General features: G+C 35.5%; 2 protein-coding genes across 2 annotated transcripts; one reads left to right on the top strand and one right to left on the bottom strand.

Annotated features, from left to right (window-relative positions):
- Positions 1–2713: 2713 nt before the first annotated feature.
- Positions 2714–4777, bottom strand: LOC124540155 (SOSS complex subunit B homolog). Its single transcript, XM_047117607.1, has one exon. The coding sequence runs from the start codon at positions 4541–4543 to the stop codon at positions 3968–3970; it is 576 nt and encodes a 191-aa protein (XP_046973563.1). The 5' UTR covers positions 4544–4777; the 3' UTR covers positions 2714–3967.
- Positions 4778–5368: 591 nt separating this feature from the next.
- Positions 5369–9160, top strand: LOC124540189 (protein Rae1). Its single transcript, XM_047117650.1, has 8 exons — positions 5369–5791; positions 5870–5962; positions 6293–6370; positions 7314–7409; positions 7853–7924; positions 8201–8476; positions 8726–8932; positions 9013–9160. Exons 1-8 carry the CDS (start codon positions 5645–5647, stop codon positions 9094–9096), a joined length of 1053 nt encoding a protein of 350 aa, XP_046973606.1. The 5' UTR covers positions 5369–5644; the 3' UTR covers positions 9097–9160.
- The last annotated feature ends 128 nt before the right edge of the window (positions 9161–9288 follow it).

The raw sequence follows: 9288 nt of genomic DNA, 5'->3' as shown, positions 1-9288 counted from the left end.
TATGTGTATTTGTATGCACAAATATACTCGTATGTATGTATATTGAATATTCCATTTAAAAAATTGTACACCTGTGCCGTTAATAGACCATTTCCTCTGCCGCCTAGGCCGCCGATAAGGCCGCCTTTTGTGCCATGCTTTATTTTGTTATATCAAAAATCAAAAAAAAATCAAAGTATACTTTATTCAAGTGGGCTTTTACAAGCACTTTTGAATCGTCATTTAACAATTAAGTGAAGCTACCACCGGTTCGGAAAGTAGACTCTACCGAGAAGAACCGGCAAGAAACTCAGTAGTTACTCTTTTTCAACATTTAAAAAAATACAGTCATGTTAGTTAATTTTTAAGTTAATACAATTATTAAATTAATATATCCTGCCTGGAAGTCAACAGGTATTAATTCCACGCTTTTTTATCATCTACAAAATCTTGTATCGAATAATACGCCTTTTTCACCAATGTATTTTTTATGAACGATTTGAATTTACGAGACGGCAAAGTTAAAAATGTCTGTGGAATTTTATTATAGAAATGGATACCTTGCCCCAAGAAAGATTTATTGACTTTGCGGAGTCGGAAACTTGGCGTTATAAGCTTATCCTTACTTCTAGTGCATATACAATGTGTATCACTGATTTTATCAAAGTTATCAATGTTACTGTGAATATACATGATATTGTTGTAAATATATTGCGACGCAACAGTGAGTATTCCTACTCTGTTAAAAACATCCCGAAGAGAGTCTCTATATTTATTTCCTGTGTGTTATACTTATCTTGGTGTACAATAAAGAATATTATTATTATTATTATTAATTTATAGTAAAAAAAACGTGTAAAAATTTAATTTAATTTTGTAGTGAAGTGATTTTTTTGTAAAGAAAATAATAATCACCCAGAAGATTTTACGAACATGATAATATAATACAATATAACCTAAAATAAAAAAAGATCCATTTATAGCATTATTAAATGTAGTCAAGTATATATACAGATAAATGGTTCTTATAAATTTCTAAAATATACCTATTGTTGTTTCTATTTTTCACCCAAAATTAACAGCTGTGAGGGGCACAGTAGTGGCGAAGCCACTCCGGCAACAAAAATAGTAGTTAGTTATAGTAGCTAAGGATAGGTTAGGTTAGGTTAGATTGTATGACCAAACGCTGCGCAAGCCGAGCGAGCGAAGCGAGCGTGCCGCGGGAGCGGCCGGCGCAGCGCCAGAAATCACATTGTATACCAATAATTAGAATTTTATATCTCTCCCCTTCCAAAATTTAACTAACAGTAGGTACGAATTTTGATGATTTTAGTATTGAAATTTAAAAATTGAAAAAAAAACTAATGATTTCCGGGCGGGGGAAGTGGTGGTGTAGGTACTACACCACCCCCCCTTACTCCCCACCCTTTCCCCAACCTTAAATTCGGGATGCGAATTTCTAATGCAATCCCTATTTTAGTACCTACCCAAATAAATAAATTATTATTAGGTACTATGTTGTAGTTAGAATCTCAAAAACCTTCGGCCGCGTTCATAGCGTGGGCATAGCCGCTACTCTATACACACGTAGTAATCAGAAAACCGTTTCAAAGCTCCCTCACTGTAACAAATTCAATTAAACAACTTTACAACAAATACTAAAAATGATAAGAAATAAATGATAAACAACAATATAACACACATCCATTTCATTAGCTTCTTAATCTAGCAAAACCGTTTTTTTGCCAATTAAACCACACCATAGAGGACAATAAAAGTTAAAAACGTATTTATTAGATATTTTCTGAACATAAGCACAAATTCTTTTTATTAATTATCACCTTGAGGCCGTATGGAGTGCAGAAGTCGCCAACTTCGTCACGATTGTAATTAACTGTTACAACTCGACACGAATTCTAATTCCCAAAGCATTCGTCTTATTGTGTAAACGCATAAAGTTCCCAGTTAAGTGTAAAATCAGGATAATTATGGACAAGGGACCGACATTTTTAAACGCTCAGATGGGTCAGTTTAGGCTTTCGAATGGAAATAATGTAATATCAAAGTATATTTATAGAAGATTTATTATAATCATATTTCAAAATAATTAAGCGCATACCTTGTGTTTTTCACAATGCGCAATGTTTAGATGATATGAATTAATGAATAATAGGTAACCTTGAGTGAAAAGGGCTCATATGGAATATTTTTCCCCACGATTGCCATCCGAGGTTTGGATCGAAGTGCCTGAGAAATATCACCTCACGGAGTAAAAAAGCGATCGCAACGCAGATGTCGAGTCGTAAATATCTTAGAAAAACCTTAAAAACATTTTCTTTGCACATTATTGATTACAATAGTTAACAACCGCCGAAAAATTGTAGGCGTAGTTAATTAAATCAAATGTACTAGAATGAGGTTGATTCGCTACGAATTACGAGAGACGATAAACGAAACCGACGTTAACGGTGTGTCAAAACAGCGGTCGTTTGGGCGATAAACAAACTGTTGCGAAACCGTTCAGGGTCAATGTTATATTAATATTTATATATCATAAAGACTATTATAATAATTTTATGCTATTCGCAGACCTCTATTATAAGAAACAAAATATATATATACAGCCGAGTTTTTTTTTCTGGGTGATACCCACCCTGACAGACTTTCATGAGGACCAACCATCAAGTAACCAAGGTGTTAACATACGCTGATTTAAGAATAAAACCATATTACATGTATAAAACTATACATTTATTTACCACAACTTGAATTAAAGTAAATGTTGACGAAAACTAAAACAAACTTAAAACATTAGCATGCGTTCACTTAAAGTAAAATCGTAAAAATTAAAAAAAGAAGTGTATAAAAATCATTCCGAGGTCATTGGTCATTTTGTTCGAGTTATTGTCACATATTATTAGTTGCTAATGAATCCGATATACCTAAGTTAGTTGTTTTGGAAAGGCTATACAGCTCCCATGCTCCATTAAAAAAAAAAATACTCACAGTAGGCTTATTAGGAACTAAAACTTTTACGATTAAAAAACTAGTCACAAATTAGAAATTGAATTGATTGTGACTACAAATCTAAATATACTACAAAAGTGGGTAAAAATTTAACAAAATTCTTAAAAATGTTTATTTACATAGTTATTCACACAATATATTTTTTCTATAATACAAAAAGAAAGCAGACAATGTCCTCATGTGTCCATTCCTTAATAAAAATTATATTAAAACTTTTTAATTTGGTCACTGACATTTTTCCTTTTGTAACAAAAATTTAATACCAACCATGCGAAGTGTACATAATTGAGTTTGTACTCTCTTGCAAGGTAACATCAACATGCATTATCCATTAAATATAGTCTAACCATCAGTCCATTTAGTGAGTAAACTAGTCAAGCTATTTTATTAAGAACTGAACTGACCCCAAAGAGATGCTCAAAATAAAAGATGTTGGGTAAAAGCACAATACTATTCATTGTAAGGTGGCTTTGTTAGGAGGAGGTGACACCGGAAATAAACTCACCATGCAACAAAACATTTGTTCTTATCACAATTAAATTCACTCAACAATTGAAAACTTAAAGAATGCCTAAATTAAAAACATAATTGAGATTAGTGGTCTGGATTCATCCAGATTCATTTAATGTATCGGAAATAATTTCAACTGTAATCTTACAAGGATACCTATTTAATTCATTATTGTTAAGGTCTTATTTAACACAACTTATTACAATTTGAATACAAATGACAAGAAGTATTTTAAGCAAATTTGCTTTAGTAAATTCTTACTTTAATTCATATTTCATACTTAATTTTGGATTATTGATGGCAATTTAATAAATTGAAGTGAAGATTAATTTTAATTATAACTCATAACAATTTTAAAGCTGACCGTGACATTTAATTTGGAATAGATTAAGAAATATTAACATTTATTTGTAATTATTATATTTCATAACTTCATCTTAACACTTATAAGTTATCTTCTATTGTTACCGCGCTGGTGGCCTCTCCCTCGGACATATGTTTTATGTTGGTTATTATGTTTATTATTATGTTCTTGGTTGTTTTGGGAGAAGCGTTCATTTTTTGGTGGCAACTGTTGTGTTCCAGGTGCCGCAGGCTGAGAGGTTTGAACCAAGTTGCGAGCTGGGGCGTGCGCACCGTTAGTTCGATCAGGCGGCGGTGCGGCGACGGCTGGCGGCGGGGCAGGCTGGGGCTCGCTCATGTTAACTTGCTCATTAAACAGCATGCAAAACTCTCCCACTTTCTGAATATCCCCGGATTTACCAGAGTATAGGGTGAGCGCAGATCGCCAAAGCGAAGCATAGCCACGCGTGAGGCGCACGATGTCACCCGGCTGCAGCAGCGCTCCGGGCTCGTCCCACACCGATAGATTGACAGACGCTGAAGCGTCAGCAACGCGCAACGTGCGCACCTCGCGTGCCTCCTTCGTCAGCGTCGGCGGTCCCACCTCTAATACTATGAAGATAGCATTGATATTCTTCATACCGGGTTTCAAATCTTTAATTTGAACATATTCTGTGCTGGTCATTCTGCTTAAACTCAAATTGCTGTTAACAGTACCTAATATATTTAAGCGTATTCTTCTATTATATGCATGAAAATAAAGATGTGAATATTGTAGACTAGGAAATACTTATAAAACAAGCAAAAAAGTATAAAAAATATTTATAATTTAAATTTTAATTCATGTTTGACGATTGTAACACAATTTTGATATATGTCAGATATTGAGTATCAGCTGTTATTAGGGCTGCCCGCAAAATATTTTTGTACCCCGAACCAAATCTTTAATAAGAGGTGTTACTTAATTAACGCAAAAAGTCACATGATAATCTTAAAAAACTTTGTGTTGAATTCAATTACAATCAAACGTTTTAGGATTATAAAAAATATAAATCAATTTAACAAGTATTGTAAAAGCAACAAGTATAAAAAATACCTATCCACTAAGTATATGTTTACTTTTATTATTATCTCTAATGTCTTTAGATAATAGAGAGTAAGTTATGTTATGTTTAGAAACATAATATAATTTTTCTACATATTTATGTAGAAAAAATATGTTAAAGTTGTATTGTGTATAGGTACACAATACAACTTTAACATATACCCTTGTTTTTGTCTCAATGCGTCATACTTTTAATTTCATTTATATTAATATATATACATTTATTATATATAATACCTATATATTTATATAGGTATTATTAATAAATTTCTTGCTGTCTTATATTTAAAAATATTTTATTGATTAAAGATAGTTTGTATATAAAATAGTAAAATTTAACTTTTGCCAAACCTTAAGATTTCAGACCGTAAATATATGACAGTTATTCTTTTTAAATACAGATGATAAAGTTTATTTACAATTGCCGAAATAAAAAAATAGCCGCTTTTCTGCAACTTGTTAAAAAACGTTTAATAAAGACATAAAAAGTTTGTTATAACTTCGAATCAAATTAAAAATCACTTCATAACTACAGTTCTTCTGCCGGATATTTAGTTTTATATTTAACTTTATTGGACTAACGAACTAATCGGACTGTAGATTATATGCGCACGTTTGTTGGTTATAACTTTATAAAGCTGTTAATTTTTGTATAGCATCAATAAATATATATTTAGCAAAATGTTTAATCAACTCGGAGGCGGTAGCAGCAATCCCAATAAGGATGTCGAAGTAGCGTCACCTCCTGAGGATACCGTATCAGCGATGGAATTCTCACCACCCTCGGTACCACAGACATTCCTCGTAGCTGGTAGTTGGGACTGCAGAGTGAGTTTCGAAGAAATGACACCGTTCATTTGTGTTTATAATATCCATCCATCCACTTTATTATTTTTGCATTAACAGGTGAGGTGCTGGGAAGTCGAAGCTTCCGGGAAAACAGTACCAAAAGCAGCACAGGGCATGGACGGGCCCATACTGGATGTAGCTTGGCACGACGTTAGTATATATACCTTGCTAACAAATGAAATATTTTTATCTTCATTGTTCTTCATATTCAAAACCATTTTAAATTAGTATTTTATGAATCTTCTCAGTAGAATCTACATTCCTAACCAGTGGTAGCTACACTTAATATAGTTCTGTGAAATAACATTGACAGTAAAAGCAAATAAAATAGTGTATTTTATATTTTTGAATGTATACTATAACTTTGTGTTAGGAAAATGCAATAAACTGAAATTGCACAAATTTATTAAGCGTGTATGACTGACAATTGTTAATTGGGCTATAATTTTTAATTACTACAATATTATATTCTCATTTCAGGATGGTTCCAAAGTATTCATGGCCTCTACAGATAAGAGTGTTAAATGTTGGGACCTCGCAGCTAATCAAACTATACAGGTACACTGAAAATCATTTTATATATATAATTATTGTCAAACACAAATGTAAGCAATATTGTAACAATAAAAAAACTGCTCTATGTAAATATGAAAAGTTCCTTCTCTATGGCTACAATGAAAGCTTAGCTGCATTATAGTTTAATTTTATACAGTTTTTCTTCTATCTGCCTTTCTCAATTAATGTGTGATCAAACCAGAAGGTTTTTTCTAATCAGACTGGTAGATAGTAGATCCTGACATTAGCTTGTACTGAGTGGTAGGACTGTTGAAACACATCTGAGTAGATAACACTCACTTATCATATATTGTACTGCTAAACAGCAATACTGAGTATTCTAGCTTGAAGGCTGAGGTAGCCAGTAAAACTACAGGTTCTAGGGTATGTCTTAGTTCTCAAGGATGATGGTGCATTGATAATATGGAAGCTATTAATATTCATAGTTGTTGTATAGTATGAATATACGGAGGAGTGGTCACTGGGTGGCAAGTGACATTTGCGAGTCTGCCTACACATTAAAAACAAAATGTACAGACAAAGCAAATATACTAGTAATTTGAATTTACTTGGTGGTAGGGCTTTGTGCGAGCCCGTCTGGGTAGGTACCACCCACTCATCAGTTATTCTACCGCCAAATAACAGTAGTCAGTATTGTTGTGTTCCGGTTTGAAGGGTGAGTGAGCCAGTGTAACTACAGGCACAAGGGACATAACATCTTAGTTCCCAAGGTTAGTGGCGCAGTGACGATGTAAGGAATAGTTAATATTTCTCACAGCGTCATTGTCTATGGGTGATGGTGACCACTTACCATCAGGTGGCCCATATGCTCGTCCGCTAACCTATAACATAAAAAAAAAAAAAAAAAAAAAAAGTAAATATTAACATCAGTGTTTCAGACAGTTTGTTCAATGCAAAGTAAAAACCATGTTTAATGTACCTGCAGGTGGCCGCTCATGATGCCCCGGTTAATACCTGCCACTGGATCAAAGCCCCAAACTACACTTGTCTCATGACTGCCTCCTGGGACAAAACTCTTAAGGTATGGATTATTCATTTGTTTATAAATATATATATTGTATCATCAAAATAACCAACTTGGTAACTACTAATGTGCTCACATTATTATATATTCACACTCTCGTAATCTTAATATATTTAGTTCATTGTAAATGTAATCACATAAAAATGTATTTGTAATTGTAATTCTATGCTGCCTATGAGTGTACATATTATATTACGCGTCAGTGTTCATTTTAGTAACTAATTCGTAAATCGTTTCTCAACTCACAAATTGCTTTCTTTAGTGTAAAGAAACATCTATACAAAACATTGATGGTGTTTCGTGCAATATATAAATAGACGTGTCTGCATCAGCCTACAACTGGTGTGTGTGGTAACTGCTTAAGCATTTAAGTGTTGAACACATAAGTCGATTGCTAGCTTGGCTTGTTGAAGTTTCTTATGGTGTTGTGTTCGTTCCAGTTCTGGGACACGCGGAGCTCGGTGCCGATAATGACAATGAACTTGAACGAGAGGTGCTACTGCGCCGATGTCGTGAGTATTGGCTGATTGCGTCGTTGGGAACTGGTATATCATCAGATCAAATCCCGAGGTCCGAGGTCTTACTACTTATCAGTAGCAGTTTACAATCAATATAACTATACGCTTTTGCGCGACTTAAAACTTTGCAATGGAATAATGCAGGTGATGGAACTTTTTGCATCGTCTGCATTATCACATAGTAAAGTGTCACAGTATTAATCCTCATTAAAAAACTGGATCAATAGTTTTAGCTGCGAAGTGCATCAGCGCCCACGAATGTTGCTACAGGACTACCCGATGGCGGTGGTGGGCACGGCGGACCGCGGCATCTGCCTGTACACGCTGGAGGGCAAGCCGGCCGAGTTCAAGCGCGTGGAGTCCCCGCTGAAGTACCAGCACCGCTGCATCGCCATCTTCCGCGACAAGAAGACCAAGCAGCCCACCGGCTTCGCGCTCGGCAGCGTCGAGGGCCGCGTGGCCATCCAGTACGTCAACCCCACCAACCCCAAGGACAACTTCACCTTCAAGTGCCACCGCTCCGCCGGAACCACCGGCGGCTACCAGGTACCGAGGCCTCGAAAACCAATTACGATTCTCCTGCCGAATTTTAATTTCATTGTGAATAAGTACTGTAACCCATAATTATGATAGTTGTATCAACTGAAAAACTGAAATCTTTCCTCTTCTACTGGACTACAATGATGAGGATCCGAATGAGATTTATGTCTTTGATACAAATGTAGTATCATTGCACTTATGTATGAATCAGTGTTTCAAATATTTCATCTGCGCCCGTGCGGCGTCGGCCCGCAGGACATCTACGCCGTGAACGACATCGCGTTCCACCCGACGCACGGCACGCTGGCCACGGTGGGCTCGGACGGCTCGTTCTCGTTCTGGGACAAGGACGCGCGCACCAAGCTCAAGTCCTCCGAGCTGCTGGACCAGCCGCTCACCAAGTGCGCCTTCAACCACAACGGCCAGATCTTCGCCTACGCCGTGGGCTACGACTGGTCCAAGGTATGCCGACTGCTCGCTTTGCAGCCCGGCCGCAGTCGCGGTTCACTGCTGGTTCTTACTTACTGTTCTCTTTGCTTCAGGGGCACGAGCATTACAATCCAAACAAGAAGAACTTTATCTTCTTACGGCCCTGCTACGATGATTTGAAGCCGAGATCCACTTAAAGGTTTACATCATTTTATATAAATAAAAGAATATTTTGAAAATAACTGTTTCGTTAATTTATTCCATTTCCATTATTTTAATAAATTTTTATAAATAAAAAAAAAACCGCCTTCAAAAATGAACTAAAAAGAAAAAAATAATCAGTTACATCCATATCCAATTTACGATTTTTTAATCACCTCTCAAAGTCG

The sequence above is a fragment of the Vanessa cardui genome, chromosome 24 (assembly GCF_905220365.1).
Source record: "Vanessa cardui chromosome 24, ilVanCard2.1, whole genome shotgun sequence".
NCBI classification, from domain to species: domain Eukaryota; kingdom Metazoa; phylum Arthropoda; class Insecta; order Lepidoptera; family Nymphalidae; genus Vanessa; species Vanessa cardui.
This window is presented reverse-complemented; position numbering and strand designations above follow the sequence as displayed.

Excerpts from the sequence above, each read along its gene's own strand:
- LOC124540155 (XM_047117607.1), bottom strand. The coding sequence starts at position 4,543 with ATGACCAGCACAGAATATGTTCAAATTAAAGATTTGAAACCCGGTATG.
- LOC124540189 (XM_047117650.1), top strand. The coding sequence starts at position 5,645 with ATGTTTAATCAACTCGGAGGCGGTAGCAGCAATCCCAATAAGGATGTC. Across the intron at positions 8,477-8,725 it reads GAACCACCGGCGGCTACCAG|GACATCTACGCCGTGAACGA; the intron begins GTACCGAGGCCT and ends GTCGGCCCGCAG. Across the intron at positions 8,933-9,012 it reads TGGGCTACGACTGGTCCAAG|GGGCACGAGCATTACAATCC; the intron begins GTATGCCGACTG and ends TCTTTGCTTCAG.